At 34.7% G+C, this 22,563-nt stretch overlaps 1 protein-coding gene across 2 annotated transcripts in view; it reads left to right on the forward strand.

Annotated features, from left to right (window-relative positions):
• Window positions 1-21,030, forward strand: part of LOC113233373 (circadian locomoter output cycles protein kaput-like) — an 82,127-nt gene extending 61,097 nt beyond the window's left edge. The window contains exons 6-11 of one of the 2 annotated variants that reach the window (XR_003310694.1): window positions 948-1,179; window positions 9,667-9,917; window positions 18,291-18,951; window positions 19,224-19,359; window positions 19,441-19,484; window positions 20,180-20,277. Coding sequence is in view for 1 of the 2 variants with exons in the window: in XM_026468526.1 (XP_026324311.1) it covers window positions 948-1,179; window positions 9,667-9,917; window positions 18,291-19,359; window positions 19,441-19,484; window positions 20,180-20,308 (1,725 nt within the window). In the remaining variant the exon portion in view is untranslated. Of the gene's footprint in view, window positions 1-947; window positions 1,180-9,666; window positions 9,918-18,290; window positions 19,360-19,440; window positions 19,485-20,179 lie in introns of both variants that reach the window. The other variant, XM_026468526.1, reaches the window with a different exon arrangement.
• Window positions 21,031-22,563: the final 1,533 nt, after the last annotated feature.

Genomic DNA, 22,563 nt, shown 5'->3' on the forward strand with positions numbered 1-22,563 from the left:
GCCGTGCGGGTAGATCTATTGACTCGATCCGCCCGTACTTTTCACAGTGTTTGGTCTAGCGTCTAGCGTCTGTTTGCGATTTCGATGTGGGGATCTACCCAATCGTAGCCGTTTCGGCACTGTGAAAGGAAAGACGTCAAGACCCGCGCGCCCGCACCCGCCGCGCCGCCGCGCTCGCGCCGTCACTCTGAATGAGCCCATAGTGTGTACTGTGTACGTGGTTCACGAGCAGAACTCGTGAAGTTTGCAGCGAGCCGTCTTATAGAAGACTGTTTCAATAGTACTTTATAAGAATAACTATTTTCAATGAATTACCAGCTGAAATGAAATTGTTACAAGGACATACTTTTAAATTACAATTGACAAAATGGCAGACGATATGCTGTGTGTAAAGACCCTTTTTCTTTTTTTTATGACTTCTATAGTAATAAACACTACTTGGAATTTGCAAATTCATTACATTAATTTCAAAATTATAGAAACTAAACATTAAATCCCATCAATATTAGGACATTTGCTTGCAAGTTGAATACAATGTACCTAATTTTACTTAAAACCTTATTTAATTACTATATTCTGGTAAATAAACGTATTATATTCTATTCTATATAAAGCATTCTATGTACACACTAGAACCATAGATATAGCAAAAAACTAGAACCTTGTTACTGTATCTGACACGTTACAGTTACAGCTCGCTAATTAGTACCCGACTTATGATAGCTTAACGGCAACTTAATTAAATCGTTTTATTGATTCTGTATTACAATCGAGTTTCTTTCGCATTCTCTTATTTTTTCGACATCCTGATAGTGAACCCACAATAAGTTCATAGTCTTAACAATGTTGCTTAGCCTTGTAAAGTAGAATATAGTTAATCACAAACATTAACGTCAAACGCTTGTTTTGTTTCTGTACATTGTAACATCGTTATTGACTTGTCATAGGTATTCATTGGCGTTGTACGTCCTATCGCCGAGACTTTTATGACAGAAAGCTCACTCGAGTCCTTCAGGATGGAGTACCGCACCCGTCACTCGATTGACGGCCAAATAATGGATTGTGAGCAACGCATTGCCCTTGCAACTGGATACATGACCCACGAGGTGTATGGAGTCAATGCTATGAACTTCATGCACCGCGACGATGTCCGCTGGGTCATCATTGCGCTTCGAGAAAGTAAGTAACTAATTTAAAATAAGTAGTACCCGATAATTGCTCTGTTTATAAAGAAGATAAGTATAATACTTATACGACCCAGACCTAGACCTATCACCGGAGTTTGCAGCGATAGGTTTTTGCTGTGGTGTTTATGGTATATGTGTAAGTGCCTGTCAATCTTAAAGTATACAACAAATAGAACTATGACGCATACACTTATACCGAAATACCTTACCATATAATATGTACCTTACCACATTACAAATAATGTCCATATTTAATCTGAATTCGTTGACAGATACGTAATGAAAATGTTGCATTAATAATATTAATTTTTCACCTCACTAGCTCGGAAGGGCTTTCTTTCTCATTAGAATCCACGCTAGCGTGGAAAAGGTTTTTGGGATTCGAACTTGACGATGGACTGTGGTGCAACAGACTTTATCTTTCGATAAAAAAAAAGCAAAATGACACGTACAACTACGCGATTTATCGTACATTATTTATGTAATGTAATTCCGTTGATATATTTTGTTCTTACTATTGTTGACATTAAATGAACAACGATAATTAATTTTGTTTATTAAAACTGATTTGTAATCACAAATTAAAAAAGTTCAACTGTTTTTCTTTCATCTACCATTTTCTTCGCAATAGTGAGATAAAGTTGTGATTCGCTCCGCAGCAAAGTTATTTTTCGTCTCGTGTCTCTAAACCCTGACTAACCTCACGATTCTATTAATCTTAGGGTCGTATTCTAGAACTCTATTCAATGCTCAAGTCAGGATTGCACTGGCAACACAAGCACTGGATCCTAATGGCAGGGACTTGAGTATGATTTCTAGTGCTTTGAATCATACTCAAGTCCTGACTTAAGCGTTGAGTAGAGTTCTAGAATACGACCCTTAGAGTCCTACGCTTGCTCAAGTTCAAGTACAAGCTCTCGAAGTGTCAAACAAGAACTTTGCAGTCTTGCATTCTTCTTCTTCTCAAATCTACTTTCAAATAACTATTTTGTGCTTGCGGATAGTCATTATTCCTCTTTGGTTCATTAAAAAGATATTCATTTCGAATTTATCTCAGTTATATGTATATTAATTTATGTCCTTTATTTTGGAGATATTATAATGTTAATACACTCTACGTCTGAATTCACGTTAAGCTCAACAGCGCGTAGTAGACTAATTACTCAGTACCGCTGCAACCGTACAATGTAGCTAGCAGCAATTAAGTTATTGAGGAATACGAAAGGAATTCCTAACTGAAATTTAAACTTTGGTATAAGCAATATATCTTTCCTCTCTTCAATAACTGTCGCTTATGACATTATTATCGTGATTTAGTTAATATATAATAATAACCATGTACAAGACAACCGCAACAATAAACTGTCTACTATGAATACCAATGCAATAACGCATGTCAATCTGGGGTACAACCCAAAGTACAGGCACCAGAGTCGATATGAAAGAAAGAAATAAATTTATTCAGCACAAACACATGTTTCAAGTATATTATGATTGAATGCTTAAAGTGTATTGCACTGAAAGGGGCCAAACTCAGCAAATACTGCGGCGGAGCCACAACGCTGGCTTTCACTGGACCCTTTAATTGATTAAGGGGATTTAAACAAGTTCATTGCCTATGATCCTACGAATTTGGAATCGAACCTTCATCAAATAACCACTGGGCCAACGAGGTCGACAAAACAGTTAAAAGTGCAAAAGTAAACATTCTCCTCTAAAAGTTGTACGCCCAACATGTTGTATAAGAAACCAAAAATTTTGTGAGATAATAGTTTTCTTTCATTGTGAAAACCAAGATTGGATTTGAATCGAAGAACTTGTCATTTTATAATCCCAAAAAAGACCAATGCAATCTTTATTTGACGTACTTCAAGAAATCTAAAGAGACCAAGTCTAGGTTGAACATAACTTCTCCATGACCAACGTCAAGAGAAAAAACAAAGATTTGGAAAACCAAACTTAGTAGTTTGGCTTTCCAAAGGATTAGTGGAACAAGTGGATGCAAAAAGGAAACTCAAGAAAATGCGTTGAAAACACGTTGCACCACAACACTTTTGTACTACAAAAACCTTTAATTGGCTGTAATGTATTTGTTGATGTTTTTTAATTTGTTGTAAAGCTGTTGGTTTTCCATGAATAAATAAATAAATAAATAAACAGATAATTACTGACTGACCCATAGACTGGTTACATACGACGACTCTTAGCAGCGATGCACACGCGTGTTCGTGAAAAGCGCGAGTGCATCGCTACATTTGCGATTTATAGGCGCGCGTTTGTATCGATGCAGTCGCGCGTTTGCTTCTATGCAATCACCTTTGAATCCCAAGTGTAGCGATGCAATCGCGCGTTTGTATCGATACAGTCGCGCTTGCATCGCTGCTTAAAATCGTGCGTGTCTAAAGGTAGACGATTAGCCATTGCATCGCTACTGCATCGCTGCTAAAAGTCGCCATGTGTAATCGCTCTTAAGTAACCATGTGTGTGGTATTTTATAAAAGACGTTACGCATCGGTTTCCAACATGATCTCAAATAACTATGTCTGTTATATACTGGCATGAAAGAAATATTTACACCGGCAAATTTAAGTAGAACAAAAAAGTGAAAATATAAAACAGTAACATTTATATTAAAACAATTATAATTAGACGTAAAGTGCAGTTAATCACCGTCTTTTAATATATCTAGGACGTTTTATTGAAAATATTGTTTTTAATTAGTCTGGTAGCTCTCAAGTTACCTAACTGGGTGACGAAATACTTTCATAGATTTCTCATAGATGGCGCTACGGCTAAAAAATCTTTGAAAACCAAATACAAAGATCCGATAAACAAGCACATGGAAAAATTCGTGAGGTTCGTTTCGTGGCTTAGTAGGCATAGCATCTGACACGGTTTGCTAGAAGACGTCGATTCGAAACCGGCCCGTATCTTTGTATTAATAATTAGAACAAACTAGTGGAGAAATTTCACAAAAAAATATTGAATAATTCAATACAAATTAAATTAAATAAAAATCAGTTTTCTGATAAAATAGAAACCATAACATGTAACATTAATTAAAATAAATAAACTTTAATGTATAAAACCCTTTTTTGCAATTTACTAGAATACGTAGTCAACCTCGAACCACTGGATGTAAAAAAATGATAGTCGGTTATTTTTCATTTTCAAATTTTGACAAAAAAATAACAGAAAGTTAAACAACCATTAGAGCTCTGGTGCTCTATGGTTATTTAACTTTCTGTTTTTTTCAACCAATATTAAATATTATTTACCCAAATAAAAAAATAATTTAATTAACAATGATGACAAAGGAAATAGTATGAACTGGACAGAAATGATAGAATTTGCTGTGGTAAAAGATGAAAAGGGCACTTTTTTTTCAGTGTATCTGTCTTTACTTCAAAGCGTGTCTCTTAAAAGAAATGTTTCATTATTTGAGATGCTTTTATGTATTTTTTGCACCTTAATAAAGGTCTGGAAGTTCTATAGATCACTTTTACATTAAATTCAATTTGATACAGTTATTCTATTTTAATATTTCATATTAAAAGTCTGTTGTAAATGTATGTAAAAGTATTTTTTTAATGTATTCCTGTAATATAATAATTCTTCTCAGGGAAATCTGCTTTACGAATGAGCAGTAGAGTTTAATGAACGCGACGGTTTCAAGTGTAATTTATTTACCTACAAAATAAAAATATATTTCAGAGTGAGTTTGAGTCAAAGTATTTTGCTCTTTTAGGGGAAACGGGTGGGCGAGAGAGAAAGAGCCCGCCAGCGAATACCATGTAGGTATAAAGATGACACAAATAGAAATACAAGTCGCTAAAGGCTGATATAGCTGTACATCGTGACACTTACCACTTGTTTACCATGTGCATCGGTTCTCCTATCGCAGTTCTAGTAATTGTATTACTTTAGATAATTTTCTAGTTTTCCATTGCTTCGCTCGACAACAAATGTAGGTATAAAAAGAGCTGATAAACGCTAATTACAATTTATTGCTTTACGACTTTGCATTAGGTACGTCACTTTTATAATAGTTCAGCAAGATTTTAATATGTTCACATCGAAACTAATATTATAAATGCGAAAGTAATTCTGTCTGTTACGTTTTTATGCCTAAACCACTGAGCTGAGAACTGAGTGGGTTACCCGAAGTAATTATTATGCGCAGAAGAAGTCGCGGGCTCCAGCTAATCTGTTGTATACGAAAACTATACGAAAATTCTTGCAGTTCTTAAAACTACATGCTACTTGAAACACTAAACATACATTTTATAACGTAGAGCTTTTATAAAGTAAGCTAACGGTAATATTGTGAATAGATGGCATTTTGCTTTGGGGTAATGCCGCCGATATCAATAGAATCCTTGTCCTGCAGTAACGTGTGGCAATTTACAATCTGGGCCCCAGAGTATCTTTGAGAGATAAGTTTAAAGAAATTAACATTCTTACACGCATTTCAGAAATTTATTGTCTACATCACCATGGATTTAAGTCGTGAAAATTTTCGTAGTATGATTTTCTTCCACTTTAAATGTAATTTAACAGCTCAGCGGAGCTTCGCTCGGCTCCAAACTGCTTTTGGCGATGAAGCACCATGCAAGACGATTATTTATATCTGGTTTGCAGAATTCAAACGCGGTCGTGTGAATCTCAGTGACGAATTTCGTGATGGTCGCCTGTCCACTTGTGTGAACAAGAAAAACATCGATGCTGTGCGCCGTATGATCAAAACAGACAGGCATGTGATATACCATGAGATTCGGGCATCCTTAGGTATAGGCATGAGTCAAATCTCAATCAATCAAAATCAAACAATCAATACTACACAAACATTTAGGCGTGAAAAAGCTGTGCTCTCGGTGGATCCCACACAATGTGACTGAGGCACAAACACGGATCGCGTCACTTGGTGCAATGCCATGCTTACCAGATTCAACGAAGGGGCGTCAAATTTGGTGTGGGACATAGTGACAGGTGACGAAATATGGATTTATAGTTACGACCCCAAAAGAAAGCAGCAATCGAGTGTATGGGTGTTTCGAGACGAGCCGAAACCAGCCTGAAGAGTGGCGCGCGTGCAAAGTGCCTCTAAGCGGATGATTGCTCCTTTTTAACCGACTTCGAAAAAAGGAGGAGGTTCTCAACTCGACTGTACTTTTTTTGTATGTATGTTACGCGATGACTCCGGTATTTGTGCACCGATTTTCATGATTCTTTTTTTGTTGGAAAGAGGGTACCGACATAGTGGTTCCATTTAATTTTGAAGAAAATCATCCACCTCTACGAGTGGCTTTTCACGCATGAAGATTCATTTTTATAAATAGCGCCTAAATTTTATTATAAGGAGCAATTATTTTAATAGTTGAGTTTGCTATTCTCTTATTCAATGCGTTTTTCTCTCAATATCCTTTGAGTAGTGAGAACCGATTTTTATTATCTCCTGTGTCAAGTTCCGTATAGTGGCGATCTAGGGTGTGAATCCGGGTTTGCGCACTTTCCAGTAACCGATTTAAAAAAAAAACTTGGCAAATAGATGTAATTCCACATAATTTTGAGGCCGGTTTTTTTAGTACTCTGTACTGAGATTATTAATAAAACTGGACACGTGGCGACTGTTGCAATGGAGAATCGTTGTACCGTGAATAGTGATTGCTACACGACCATTTGTTTGTCGGAAGTTATTGACAAACTCGGAAAAAATAATCGTAAATGCCGTGTCATCTGTCACCACGATAATCTCACACGGCCAGACAGACAAATGAATTTTTGAAAGTGAACAACGTTGACCTTATGAGCCATCCCGCTTACAGTCCCGACCTGGCACCTTGTGAGTTTCATTTGTTTCCAAAAATTAAGAACCAGTTACGCGGTCAACGATTTTCATCACCTAAAGAGGTTGTCGAAGAGTATGAAAAATATGTTTCAGAGATTGTCACGAAGCTTTCAAAATTGGTTCATTCGTACTAAAAAGTGCATTAACGCTAACGGATAATATTTTGAGAAAATATAAATTAATTTCTGACCATTTATAATGTTTTTTTCATATTCATTCCAGAAACTTATAGTGTGCCCCAAGTATTAAATTAATATATTAATATAAATTATTATTACTTCCTTAATGGCGGCCACTAGCCTTAGAGCAGTGTAAGTTTTATAAGAATAATATAAAAATTGTGGTGATCGTCGCCAGTGTCAGTTCACCATTATACGTTACCACGGATTGGTGAAGTTGTCATTGTCAAACGTAAACTTGAACCATCAACGAATTTAATAAATTAAATTAATTTTTTTTTGTGAAGGATTTATGAAAATTCTACAATTGTTTCTAATTTATTGTGCATGCACATGTAAAATAAACTCGAGTTTATTTTATTCGTTTTTTAAATGCATTTGCTATAAGAAAACCAATTTTTCGATTTTCGTGCAGCTTCAAGGTTGGATAACCTTCTTTTATTTTGAACTCATTGGAAAAACTTAAAAATTAAAAATACGTTTAATCTACGAGTTTAATGGAATTTAAATATCTAAATCCTCTAAAACAATAACAGATATACATTTTTCTTCAAGCAACAGCAACATACAAATTGACATGAAATTGAAACGGCTGTCCGAAATATGAGTCGTCTTAAAGTTATTCGACATAAAATGTTTATTATTAATAATAATAATAATAATAATAAAATAAAAGAAATCAATTTAACGTGAATGCTTTTCGCTTCGACATTTTAGGGACTTTAATTACAAAAATCATAGTAAGAAATTCAAACATTTCAGTAAAAATTAATTGTCGATAAACATCAATCACCGTAAATGAACTTCACTATATTTGAGTCTAGAAATTTCTATAGAAACAAAAAGTAAATATTAAATAATAATAGAAATAGTAACTAAAAATGCCAATAGCCGGTGGTATGTTATCCCACTGGTTTGAAAATGTTTGTTTTCACTCCAATTTTTACAAGGTATGTCGCTACAACTTGGCATTTTCACGTTTTACGAGAGATCTTGTATGTCCAACGATCGCCATATCACTGTAGTGATGTTTAAATGCGTGTCACCTCGATATGTGCATTTTGACAATATCGCGGCGATACGAGACACGCCCATTCATTCAAATCTCCCCTTTTTTCCTATATCTATGGCCCTAACCAATGCCAACCTTTTATCCTCAACGGCCGCGCCAACCCCTTCCGAGAAAATGGGAGTACCCAGTAAAGATAAGGATGACTTATGATGGTAAAATTATTGACTAATTTTAATGCAAGCCACGTGAAATAAAGGAAAATATTTCATTTGTACGATATGTGCCTTTACTAAATTAAACTAATTTTAATTAAAACAAAATTAGAAATAAAACATGTGAGTCGTTGTCTGCTTTTTTATCAGAAGAAATGCTGGACCCCAAGCCGATTGTATGGCTTTTTTTAAATTGCAGGTACCCGTATTATAATTAAAAATACATTATATATTACCTCTATATAATCCCTGAACGCAGTAAAGCTCACATTAATTATAAATAATTCAATTATAAGTAATTCATGTATATGCCAAATACTTCGCGAGCTGTACAAACATTGATACAGTTTTATTATAAAACGCTATAGTAGTAAGTTGTGGTGGGTGTATTGAGTTTTGAGGCATTTTATAAGCTGTAACTTTCTTTAATTAGTCTGGACACCCGAAATGAAGACTGACTATTTAATTTGTGCGGCGCTTCTTTGGGTCAAAGAACAGATTGAATTGTAATCGCGTCATTGTACTTCCCGCATGAGCGTAAATATTTACAGCACAAGAAATGTAAAGCTTGCCAAGTGTTGTACCACGATTTAATACTCATAAGTGATTCATGCAGAAGGGACACATGCACTGACCGGAGTGATGCCTTTGTCATTACAACCACGTCAATCTATCGTTGTTGTCACTATTTTTTGGATAATTTTGAGACATCATGTAACTTATTTATTTATAAAATAAAGTGTATTTTTAATGTCCAATGTAGACCAAGTTCTCTTCAAGTACTGTTTTTGACATACTGGATGTATTTGTAATAACAATGACTATTAGGTAATATGTTACGTTTATGATAACCTAGTTACTAAGTGAGAAGACAAAATAAATACAGATAATCAAAAATTATTCGATAATCTAAACACTTATAAGAATTGTCTGCTAAACTTAATTTGTTAATATTTAGGTGCCATAAAACAATTTGAAATAAAATAATTTATGTAAAATAAAAATTATTTAGTTAAGGTATCGATTCCTTAAATATGTTATCACTCGTGCAAGATTCCTCCCACATAACAAATTATGTATACACCTACAAGTAGCCATAACATAATGGATTGAGTATGTCGATTTTTCTCTAGGGCTGACTATCCCAGAAAAAAATATGCGTAACTTATTACATATTTTTCTATTAAACCTTTTGTATTAAAACATTAATATGCCCTTTTTGCTTCAGTGTATGATCAACATCGGTTAGTCGGCGAATCTTGCTACCGTCTAATGACAAAGAGCGGACAATTTATCTACATGCGAACATGTGGACAACTTGACGTGGATGAAGACTCCCGCGCCGTTCGCAGTTTTGTTTGTACCAACACTGTCGTCGAAGAAGCTGAAGGCAAGCACCTTATCAAAATGATGAAAAAGAAATTTATGCTAATGATAAACAATATTGACGAAGCGCCGCCTGAAGAGGAATCACTAGAGGTGAGTCAAAAAGATCTATTTTATCGAGTTATTTGCATGTTCTGCGTTGTGTCATGCGATAGTTGTAAAAAACCATTTTGTATGAAATTATTTATATAAAATAAAATAGTCTCTGAATCAGAACATAGCCATGTTCTGATTCTGAAACCGTTAGTTATTGTGTAATATAAATTTTAACAACAGTTTTTAAAACAGTAAAATAATGTTGAACAATGATATGCTGGAATTGGTTGAATCTACAATGTTCCTAGGTATCACCATTCTAAATTACAATGGAATCCGCATATTACAGCCCTAGCAGCGAAACTCAGTTCAACAGTTTTTTTTTTAGTAAGAAAAATTAGAGAACTTACAGATCAAGAAACTGCTCGGCCAGTTCATTACAGCTACTTCCACAGCGCATTGTCATACGGCATTCTACTGACTATTTTTGTTTTACAATAGAGAGCTGTAAGGTCCATATATAAACTGGGAAACAAGGTCTCCCTTAAAAAAATGTTCAAAGAGATTAATATTGTAGCATCACAGTTTTTTTTAATTGTATTTTATATACACATCATTATATTACTACTGTATTTAAGAAACACAGCGGTATACACAAACGTAATACTAGAAATAAAGATAAATTAATCATGCCTCAATAACGATTGCAAAAATGTTGTAATTCATCTATGGGACAAGGAATTACATATATGAATAAAATACTGACCGAAATTTAGTATAGGGCATTATGTTAAAAATAAACTTCTGCGAAAAGAAAATACTTAATATACTGTTTATGAGTACATGAACGATAACAATTCGTGGAGTTAATATTATATCGTTTTGTTACCTACTAAACATTTTGTATGAATTGGTTTATTTACTTGACACGTCTTTTTTTGTAATCTCTTGTGTGATTTTGACTAATCAAAAGTGCTTGTGAGTCAGGCTTACTTGAATAAAACTTTATTATTATTACATTATATTTAATTTTGCGTCTCACGTATGTGACACAAATTACATTAAATTTGACATCATAAAAAATGTACACTGTTAATATAGCCAGTTTGCCTGGGCGCTGATCTTTGTTTTAATTTTCGGTACACGATGTACCGGAATGTGACTGAAACAGAAAAGGTTATTGTCAGGATTGTCACTAACATTTCAGTTTTAAATACTTCTTCATCCCTATCCGAGCAGTCTGAAAATAGGTACTACTGGTTTACGCCACGTCAATTCCTTTAAGGTTCACGTCGTTTATTGTTTATGGTGTGAATAGGTTCATTCAAGTGCCTTCTTATGTGCTATAATATTACACTGATAACTAAATGAATATCAGAAAAGAAGAGACCTTTACAATAAAGTAGTAAATATAATGTAATAATCCCATTCAGTTTTAAGAATGTACCAAGTAGCAAGTTCTAAAACATTCATTTACAACTATTAGAAATGTGAAACTAATATTCTCAAAGTACTTTTCAAAACTGAGCAAATAAACGATTTCCTTTCTGAAATCACTTTTCGAACTAATCTTTAAACCTGGTTTCGACACGTGTTACGGCTTACAAAAAAGATTTGTAAATACATAAATCCGCACAGTACGGTAGGTAATGGTACCGTAGCAACATGCTGTTGATTAAACGAATGAAAAATGTAATGATGTATATTTTATAGCGACGTACTGAATTTCTTTTCAAGTAATATTTTGTTTCAATGAAACTTTGTTAGATTTCCTATTCGTCATGAGTTTCTTTTCATAATTGAGTTTGCAACTTTATTTACTTTTTTTACCAAGCCTTACAACTGATTTAAGTAATAGACGTACGGTCAATAGCAAAACAAACATACTTTTAGGTTCGATAATCGGCCTCCAGTGCAACGGAACAAGATCCGTCAACATTTAGCTTGATAGGCTGCCGTCTGTACAACACAAAGGTTGACGATGAAACTTTCTTACTTAATTCTGCCGTTTTGCGGAATTAATAATTGAATTCATTATGTTCAATACTATTCCATAAAAGATAATCACTTCAGAAATCTCCTTACAATTATTTGACCTTATTATCATTATTAATTTGTGCTTTGTGCGTATACAAACACGTCAAAGCTTCCGCGCTGCTAGTAACGGTGCCTATTATTTGTTGGTAGAAGTAACGCATACTAAATACGTAATAACTATATATACACACATCAAAAAAAGTTTGCGATCACTTCGAAAAACTGAAATCTTTTTTGTTACTGTAGATTATATTATGATTTAAAAATTAAAAATAAATTAGAACAAAATTAAAATATTTAAAAATAAATTAGAACATAAAACAATGACCCCGTTCAATTGTTTTTTCATATAAAAAGGCTTTCAGTCCTAGCTTACGCTCATTCAGAAATCTGATTTAGTCAATTATAAGCGATTCAAGATATTTTTCGCGGAAAGTTGTGATTGAAAAAATGCCAAGAGGATTATCAGAGGTTTTACGAGCTAGAATAGTAACTTTGAGGGAAGAAGGATACACCACGAGAGTAATAGCACGCAGACTTGCTATATCCCAATCCTGTGTCGTGGCTACGTTGCAGAGGTATCACGGAATGGGGAATTTAGCTGACCGACCCCGCAGCGGTCGCCCAACTGTTTTGACAGCTGCCCAAAAGCGCTATATTAGATTGCTGGCAGCCCGTGATCCAACAATCAACGCCACTAAAATAAAAGCAGAAGTCAGGGCCACCTCTGGGCTTGAAGTTAGCACGCAGACCGTTCGCAATTGCTTGCACCAGGCTGGATTACGAGCACGGAGGTCTTGGCGAGCTCCGCTCAATTCCCGGCAACGTCAACAACGAAGATTGCAGTGGGCTAGACTTCGGCAAAATGAAGAAGGTGAGGACGAAAACATTTGGCAAAACTGTCTCTTCGTTGACGAATCCCGAATCAGCACTCATCCAGATAGCCGACGTGTTCGTGTCTGGAGAAGACCAGGCGACCGTGAAAGACAAAGAACTGCCACTGGAACAGTTCAGCAAGGCGGAAAATCGGTGTCCTTTTGGGGTGGCATTATGATTGGAGCTAGAACGCCTTTGATCCCGTATCGGGGCTTCATGACAGCAGACATGTACAAAGCAGTTGCTATTGATGGTATCGTCAGACCATTCCGAGTAAACCATGGGCACCAATTTGTACTGGTCGATGATAATGCGCCCGCACATCGAGCTCAACGAGTCAATGCTGCTCTTCAAGAATACTATATCACACGATTAGACTGGCCTGCCGGCTCGCCCGACTTAAACCCAATAGAGCACGCGTGGGATGCTCTTAAACGAGCAGTATGGAACCGTGAGCCACGTCCCCAAACAGTTCCAGAGCTCAGGGAAGCCGCTATTGAAGAATGGGATAGGTTACCCCAGGAAATGCTGGATAACTTGATCCTCAGCATGCCCAGGAGGATCTTCGCATGTATTCGAGCCAGGGGAGGAGTTATTTTATATTGAATTCACACCTTTTAATAATAAATTGTTGTTTAAGTTTAATTAAACAGTCTTTTTCTTTCTATGAAATTTCTATCACTATCACATTATGATTAATGGCTCAATTTTCTAAAATAAATAATAAAAAATAGTTTTATATTTTAATTTCAAACAGGGTATTCCTATTTAAAGAAAGCATACAACATAGATTTTTTCTTGATAAAGTTAAATTTAAAGAATTATAGGAGCTTATGCTATTGATCGCAAACTTTTTTTGATGTGTGTACCTATCTTTAATATCAAAATCTCAAGTAAAAAATTATTTTTAATAATATTTTCGGATAGGGTGACAGTTTAAAAAAGTAATTTTATAAAAAGAAACCGATTTCAAAACTTTGCATATAAATTTTATAAACTAAAACCAAAAAGTTATAAATATTTGTTTAATTTAAAGAAAATAGGATTACAAAATGCTAATTACAATTTCCACTCATTGCTTCATTAGTCCATTTCCACTACCAAAATTCCAGGAAGCTCCTTCAACCTGCGCACGACGCATCTTATAGCTCAGATGCAAAGAGACGTGAGTGCGAGCACGCAACATTAATGTAGTAAACTTCAACTTTAAAGTTCAGTTTATAGAGCACTATTTACCTGTAGAGTAGCAACTTAGAATGCAGGTTATATGCATCTTTGTCTGATGTAGCGCTGCAACCCCATTCAGCGACCAAACAGGGGATGCCCATTCGTCATTTGTTTCTACGACGTCGCGCACGTAACTAATAAATTAAATACTAGTTTACGAAAATTTGTTGATACCAATTTGAAATAGTGTTTAAATAGAACATTTTCTTTATTTGTTTTGTTCTTGCATATAGATGGTGAAATATTTCTATTTATAACTTTTTTTTTCTTTACCTTTGTTCGCGACGAAAGTTTGCGAGAGACTCCGATTTTACAATGTGTAAGTGATTCGGATAGTTAGATGTAAGTATTACTGTTGCTTAATGTATTGTATTTTTTATTGTATTGTATAGGTCTAGTGTGCTTTGCGAGCAGTATTAAGAATTGTAAGAATACATGTCAATTTATTAAGGTAATTCCAATCACAACGTAGCATATTTAGAGCTGTTTAAAAGTGATAATGCAACTTTTATCCTTAGTACTTAATCCTACGCATTTTCAATTTAAATTTCTGTAACGACATCAGCCCAAAAGTTGCTTTAGTTGTTAATTTATGGAATAAAATCATATTTTAGCCTTTAAAATAAGACGCAGTTGTGCTATGCGAAGAATAAGTAATTAAAAAATTTAATGAATAGTAAAGTTCAAATTTTACTAACAATCAACAATTTCATTATTATGACTTAATGCATTGTCGAGTGCATGTAAAAGATTTTTGAAATTTTATTTCTGCTGTTTGATTTTTCCTTTATAATCTTAATAACTTTATTCTTGGGAGGAGTTTAGCATAATAGTCCAGCTTACAATAGATGATTCCTTTGTTGAAATTAATAATTATTGTAATGGTTTTAAAATAAAATCATATTTTCAACGTTATAAAATTAGATTTATTTGTGCTGTGCGAAGTTTTGAAGTGGGCTGGATAAAATATCCTTCTGGAGATCGACGTCACATTTCGTGATGTAAGCATGCGTTTAGCAAAACGTGCGTCCAATGCACTTGTAACGCTTGTCATCTGAATCGGGCCGTAACATTTACTTACGGTTTATAGAGAGTGAAAGTAGATATTTTTGCCCGGCATTGGGACACAGATGGGACACAGATGGGACAGAGCGAGTATTTATATACAGGCGGTTCAGTATAATGACAATACTATAACTGGTGATAGTCTTTTGATTTATCTAGAATTACTATTATTGTATATTCAGGAAACTATTCTACTTAATTTTTATAATATCAAGTGATGGAACGGTCAAGTCGTACGCCTGATGGCAAGCTACACGCGTGTCCATAACAGTAGCAATGCCACTAAGAGCTTTAAATCGCAAAGATCTGAAAGGCACTACAATTGCACCCGTCACCCTGAGACATAAGTTGACAAGTACCATGTGCCTGTAATTCCACCAGCACCCTTATCCTTCAAAACCGGAACACAATATTGCTGACATTACTGCTCCCTGGACGAACTCTTTCTCAAGGAGCTCTACTGCTACTGACTAGTGAACTACTGTTACTACTTCCTATATTATTTCTTCCTAAATTATATTGGGCGGTCACGAAATTGTAGACACTGTTTAGTCCTTAGCGATCACTGATTTCATATATTATGTATATACGGGTTATCTCCTGCAAACTAGTAAATCTGTTTTTCCGAAAACTTTTCGGCTTTTCGAAAAGATGTTTTATTTGTCCGATGACACTTTGTAACCACGCTGCACAGCAGCGTTTCTCTATATCAACTGGCTACAGGTCAACTTATCGAGTTGACGAAATTCTCCTATGTGTTTTCGTTATAGATCTTTGCACTGGTTTTACGGCTTACGGTGCCATACAGAGCCACGCTACGGTAGTGCGTGGTCAATTTTCTGAGTGTTCGATCTATGTATTGATAATCATAACAAACTAGTTGAGTTATTTCATATAAAACAGACTTCAATAATAACAATTGATTATTTGACGTATTTCTTAAATCGTATTGTGATGCTTTTATGTCGATTTTGTTTATTATTTAAGGCAAGAGCTTTTGCATTACTTTTACTACTATCTAAAATTGTGTGTATTTATGCAATTAGCATTTAAATGTTTTTCGGAAAAAGTCGGTAGTTAATGTTGATTACTATACTATTATAAGGATTTCTTCAGAACTCTCATATTTCAATCTGGTACATACTAATTGTTGACATGTTGTGTCAGTAACAAGTAGGAATCCTTTCGCTTCGTATTTTTAAATCCAGCTAGTTGATCAACTAAGAAGTAGACTTGTCTATTTGCGAATTGAACGCCTACAATAAATTATTTAGACATTTTCGTAGCGAACACACTTCATCCTGATAGCAGTGTGTCTACAACTTTGTTTATTTTTTTTTTTAATATTATTAAGGCTTTGGCAAAGCCATCAGCCTAAACATGAAGTTTAATTATGTTTCTGTAAATTTGGCCGCCACAAAGAGGATAGGCAATTTGAGGCGGCGTGTTTGGATTGACTCGGGATTCCTTAAAACGGGCCGATACGGGTATTTTAGTTCGAGATTCGTATAATTTCGCGTTTTAATCTTGGATTAAGGCACAATAGCACTATCCTATTCCACTTTAAACTACATTTCACAAAATAATTGAAATTCAAAATAAAAACGACACTTTTCCCTCCAAAAGGTCCAGAGCGAATCTCTACACCTTTACGGTTTATCCACCTGTTGATTCACGCAGCTGAAGCTGTTACTGTCTCGAGACGGATCGGACCGTTTACTCGTACCGGGATCGGGCTACTCGCGTAGCACAGATTCGTAGCACCGACACGTAGCTTCGTAACCCTCTTTATTCATAGATAATTATATAACTGTACATAAATATGATGATAAAAATTAATACTCAAGTAATAGTACATTATAGCAGAGGCCGGGACATAAGGGATTGCTGGACGAGTATATGTTTAATACGAGAGAGGCAATCCCCGTTCCCGTCGAGTTATGCGTAATACTTTTCTCAAATAATGTGAGGAAATAATAAAAGACTAAAGAGTGGTAAACGTATAATAGAAACAATAAAAAAAATATTAATTAATATTAAAAGTGATATTTCACGTGTTAGGACAATAGCCAAAATAAAATCTTATTATTTTTCCAAGCACATTAATGGTAGTCTACTGAATTTCTGATGATGTGGTTCATGTGGTTCTCCAGTTCACGTATCTTACTATGCTCAACAGATTGTCAGTTTTCCATGCCGGCAAGAAGTTTTCCATAGTTAATTGCCTCTTGTTTTAAAATAGGCAGAGTACAATCCATGACTGTGTTTTTGTTATCATTTATTCACATTATTATTAAACAACAGAAAAGAATACCTACCAAAGCACTTAGTTTATTTTACCATCTTTTTGTTTAAAAAAAAGTAAATGGTACAAGAAGGTATGTTTAATTCTTGCAATTACGAACGCTGAGCAGTTGGCTGTATGAGTTTTCTTTTGCCTGTTTATATAGTTCATTGTTGGACGATTGTTGTCAATTGTAAGTAGATCGATTTAAAAGTTTAAATTAGCGGACATTAAGAGTCGATACTATCTCAGCTCGAATTCAAATTTTTCCCGTACTGAATCGATTCTGTTGCGCGAGTCGAGCGACAGGGACACCTGCTTTATTTTTGAACTTATTTTTAAACGAAATTAAGGCCATTTGAAAAGTGTATAATGGAATATACTTACGTGTTCTATTCAGTTCAGTTGATATAAAAAAATCATTGGTGTATGTAAAGTACCTATTGAATACAGCGGGTTTTCTTGTAAAGTTTCGAGGTAAGTTTGTGTTTTTTTTTCTATCGTAAAAATTTTTAGTAATCGTTTTTTCACTCCTTATACTAATCAGTGTATATCCTCAATTTTACTACGTATATATTTTTTCCAAAGTGATTAATTCAACACTTTCACCATTATGTGACACCAACCAAAGCCATTTGAGGTTGTATCGACTCTTGATAGATTTTCATACTTACTTGCAGTCATTGGCCGGAAAGAAGTCGCACGGCCTATAAATGACTAACTTGCCGCGTTTGTTTTTTGAAAGTAATGCAAAAATTTTCGAACAGGCTTGAGCAAAGCTTTTAAATTTTGAAATGATAAGCCGAATAGCGCGAAAATTATGTATGATATGAATACGTTTAAAATGAAAAAAAAAGTCTAATTAATATTTCTAGTAGGTCGTAGTAATGAGACATTGTAGTGCAGGTATATCTAAAAATCCAAATTTTTGTCTTTCACAGGGAAACGAGAGCAAATTGACTGTTGAGGATCCACGCGCTTTAGAAAAGGTCATTTTGCACCTGGTGACCAACCTGCCTTCTCCGAAGCCAGAGAATGTGAGCCCATTGCCTGATAAAGGTGATTCTTCCACACTCCCTCTGGCTATAATCCCTCCAAAGAAAGAACGCATAATAAGTGCTATTGATAAAATTTATAATGTTATTAACATTTTTACTAAAGATAATGGTTTATCACCTACTAAATACCAAAAAATGGATTATAAAAATACAAATTCTGATTACAAACCCGGTGAAGACGAAATGCAGAACAGAGTAGATTGTGAAACAGACGCACCAGAACATATAGAAGAAAAAGAGCTTTCGCATAGACAACTTGACGAAATTACGAAATTTGAACCCCTAAACGTAACGTCCAGGAATATTGAGTCCGAAGGGCGCTTGTACCGTTTCTTCCTGAGTCGAAACCGTCCAATGGACCCATCGAAATCACCACCCCCCGTTACAACCCAATCGGGGGTTGCAAACAGCCCAGTGCCAGTTTCTAATACACGCAGTCAGTCTCAAGTGAAGGATAATCGAAATGATAGCTTGGTGATCAACGTGCCATCATCAAATGAACAGCCTGTGTCGGCCGAAGTAGAACCCATCCCCGGACCGTCAGGTATTAAACGACGAAGTCATGAACAAAACAAAAGAAGAGATGAGCAAAAAAAAATACGAAAGACACCTACTTCCAAATCGAATGCCCTTAAGAGAGTAGACAAGGTTCATACTTCAACTACAACATCCACAAGCTGGGTTGAAGTAAGAACAATACCAACCATCACTCAAACTCTAGTATCATTAATTGTACCGGTTGCTGTCTACCCGTCTGCGTCGGTCAGTACCTCGATCACGCAGCTCGATCTGCAACACGAACCGTTGCTGCTCCAGGTGCAGCCCGTACCCCAAATCGTACTGCAAGCACTAGCACCCTTGATGTCACCCTCGACAACGGAAAATCAGTTAGACGCAGCCGAAACGCCTGAACAGGCGTTAAAAGATTTGGGAGAATTTCCAGTAGAAAATAGTGAGTATAACTACAATAATTATTATCTATATAAGTACAGACAAATAAAGTATGCTAACCAACAACTTGCACTTGTTGCAGTAAACGAACAAGAACCTGAACAAGCTGTAGTTGCAGAAGAAAGCGTAAGTATGGCAAACCTTTGTAACGAAACTACTTGTCTATAAGTAGCAATTAAATCTTTGCTAGAAGTTTTGTTTTCTTAATTCCACATACATACATACATACATCATCACACACACATATTATCACATCTGCCTTCTACTAGGACAGGCAAAAACTACGAACCTACCCTCGCTACACTCCTGACAAAACTCATTCGCCTCCTCCACTGTTATCAGTCTATTCGTACCTGCCATTCTTGATACTATTAACCTGGCCTTTTTTAAGGACTAAGAAGCAAGTCGAAATGAAGAAAGTTGTCACACACTGTTTGCACTACGCAATTTGTCAGTTCACTTTCAAATATTCATTCAAACCTTCGATGACTGGCAATACAATTAATAACTGAGCGATACCTATTCTCACAACTTAATACTAGCTTTGCGATTGAATGTTGAAAATAGATCGTATTTGCGATTTACTGCTAAAATTGTGCGAATTGCTGTTTTATACTTTGTTCAGTTATATTTGCCCTTAAAATGTTAATTATTCGGTTTGCTGTTGCCAAAAGACAACCGAATTATAAATTATACTCGGTCAAAGAAGAAGAAAGGCAAATAGATACAAAAAGGTTTTCCATGTTTTTTTATATCATCCTCTCGTGATTGAATTTTTTTTTAATTAGTGGTTTGATAATGCTTTTATGTCTTCTTTGCAGAATGCTGACGATATACTGAATGGTCTTTCTCCTGAAGGACTAGAAGCTATCGACAAAGCCGCTATAAATGTGCGTATTAAAGATTTTGCCTCTATTGATGAATCTGAACTACCACTACTATTGAAATAAAAAAAATCAGAGGTCCGTTAATATTCATTTTAACTTTTCTGTCTACGTTCTTAATTTATTTATCTACAAACCATTTACTGTAATATACGTTAAAAAGCGTTATAATAGTTTTCTAAGCAATTTGTGCAAATTCCTTCTCCAAGGATAAATATGGAAGCAACCTTTGGTATGGTTACTTATTGGGGAGGACAGCTTTTAGCTACTAACCTAAAGAAAAGAAGCCAAGAAGAAATTTAAAACCATTTCATAGTTAGTTTGTTAAAGCTCAACGTAGCGTCCTTTCAGTCTTTTTTTCACTAATAAATGAGTCCGCTAAAACATTTGTCGAAATAAAAATGTAAATAATTTACAAAACATTTTTAAGATCTCACTGTAATCTTGGTCTGTGCCAGACGTTCTAGATTAGCCCCACACAATTTTCTGTAGTGTGTCGTCATTCAGACTTTTTCTGTCCGTAATTTTACTAACCAGATTTAATTTAATCGTACCTTGCGAACTCATCTATCCCGCAGCTCCCCACGAGCTATCGAAGTTTCTTTAATTTTTTTTTATTATAGCGTCACCAACTACTACGAATTGATTAATACGGTAGTCGTTATATCTTAGCTGTGCATCTGAAACGTGCATTTCATGAATTACATTTGAAAGAATTAATGAAAAACTTAAACTTTTGCCTGTCCCTACATCTACTGTATTTATATTATTATATTACTAGAACTTTTTACGAAATTATCGTAAAAAAAACATTGTTTTATTTTTTCTATATTATACCTGTTTCAAAAATAATTTGATACGATCAGTTTTCAAGAAAATATTCACGATTGATGACAACTTTTTTCTAAAGATATAATTATGATGGAAGTGGGATAAATTAATAATTTTTAAAAAGTTCTATTTGGACTACAGACAAATAAGATTTTTTTATTAATTATAAAAATGTAAGTCAATTTTAAAATTGCGTTTTACATTTAGTTACAGCCAGTAAAAGGTGATTGACCCACCTAGAGTTGTCAATCCGTGTAAACTACATAATAATTCCTTATTTATGAATCGACGTAAGGGTATTTAACTGTTTTTATGTGAAGCTGCAGCTAATTACACTAGGATATGACTAACTCAAACTCAAACTCAAACTTGTAGTTCCATTAAGATTTTGTGAAAAACAGAATAGTACGACTTCTCCACTGATATATTGTTAATATACGTGACATACAAACACCCTTATCATTATCACTATGTGTTTCAATATACTGGAATCATAATATAAATTAACGGCAATTCACGAACAGTCAAATGCCCTACACCGGTATTAGACGTCAGTGCCATATTTAATAACATAGGTTTATTAAATTAGCTTATGAATGTAGTTTTCACTATGTTGGAGGAAGTGTATGTCTGCAATAGATTCCGAAAACAACAATAATGACGTGAAGTTAAATAACATAATAGCTTTTTAGACTTTAGTCGTCTAGATGCGACATTGTTGTTGTTGTTGTTGTTTGGTGTCAAAAAAAATTTTTGTCGACTTTCTTGTTACTTTATTTAAAATGAACAAAGTGCGTTGCTCACTTTTCATTTGTATACACTTTTACGAGTTATTTTACAAAGATTAACAAATTGTTATGCTTTAATACCAATTCGATTTGAAATTTAAAATATTATATAAGTTTACTTTCATAATTGCTTAAAAGGCGTTTAAGTAAATAAATAATTACGTATCGATCATAGATGTACTTGACTAGTCAAATGAGCACTATGTACGAGTATAGTAATCCATTTTTTTGTAAATACTACATGTATATCGCCCAGTTAACTGTAGGTGTAGGTTATTTATTTCAAACAATATGCAAGATGAAAATAAAATATTCAGCGTGGTAAAGATGGGAGAAGAGTAAAAACAGTTCAAACCTTTTAAAAATTATATCGTCATTTCTATTAATTGAAAATTGAATGTTTTGTCATGATCAGATTTCGTAATTGAAAAATTGAAAACTGAACTCCTATTTGAAATTGTTTCATAAAATTATTACGTTTTTAGATTAGGAGTTCAATTTCAAAGACCGCTGTTTTAGAATGATGCGAGTCATTTTATTTCTAAAATAAATGTTTGCGATTTCTAAATTGAAGTCTAGATATCATACCTAAAGTTCAAGTAACACACACCGGAGTGATTAAAAACAACACAACTGAATTTTCCTAACAATTACAGCACCTTTCTTCTAATTTCCGTAATGAAGTAAGTGTTAGTTACAAAA

Source organism: Hyposmocoma kahamanoa, unplaced genomic scaffold (assembly GCF_003589595.1).
Source record: "Hyposmocoma kahamanoa isolate Upper Pololo Valley unplaced genomic scaffold, ASM358959v1 100021, whole genome shotgun sequence".
Lineage (NCBI taxonomy): Eukaryota > Metazoa > Arthropoda > Insecta > Lepidoptera > Cosmopterigidae > Hyposmocoma > Hyposmocoma kahamanoa.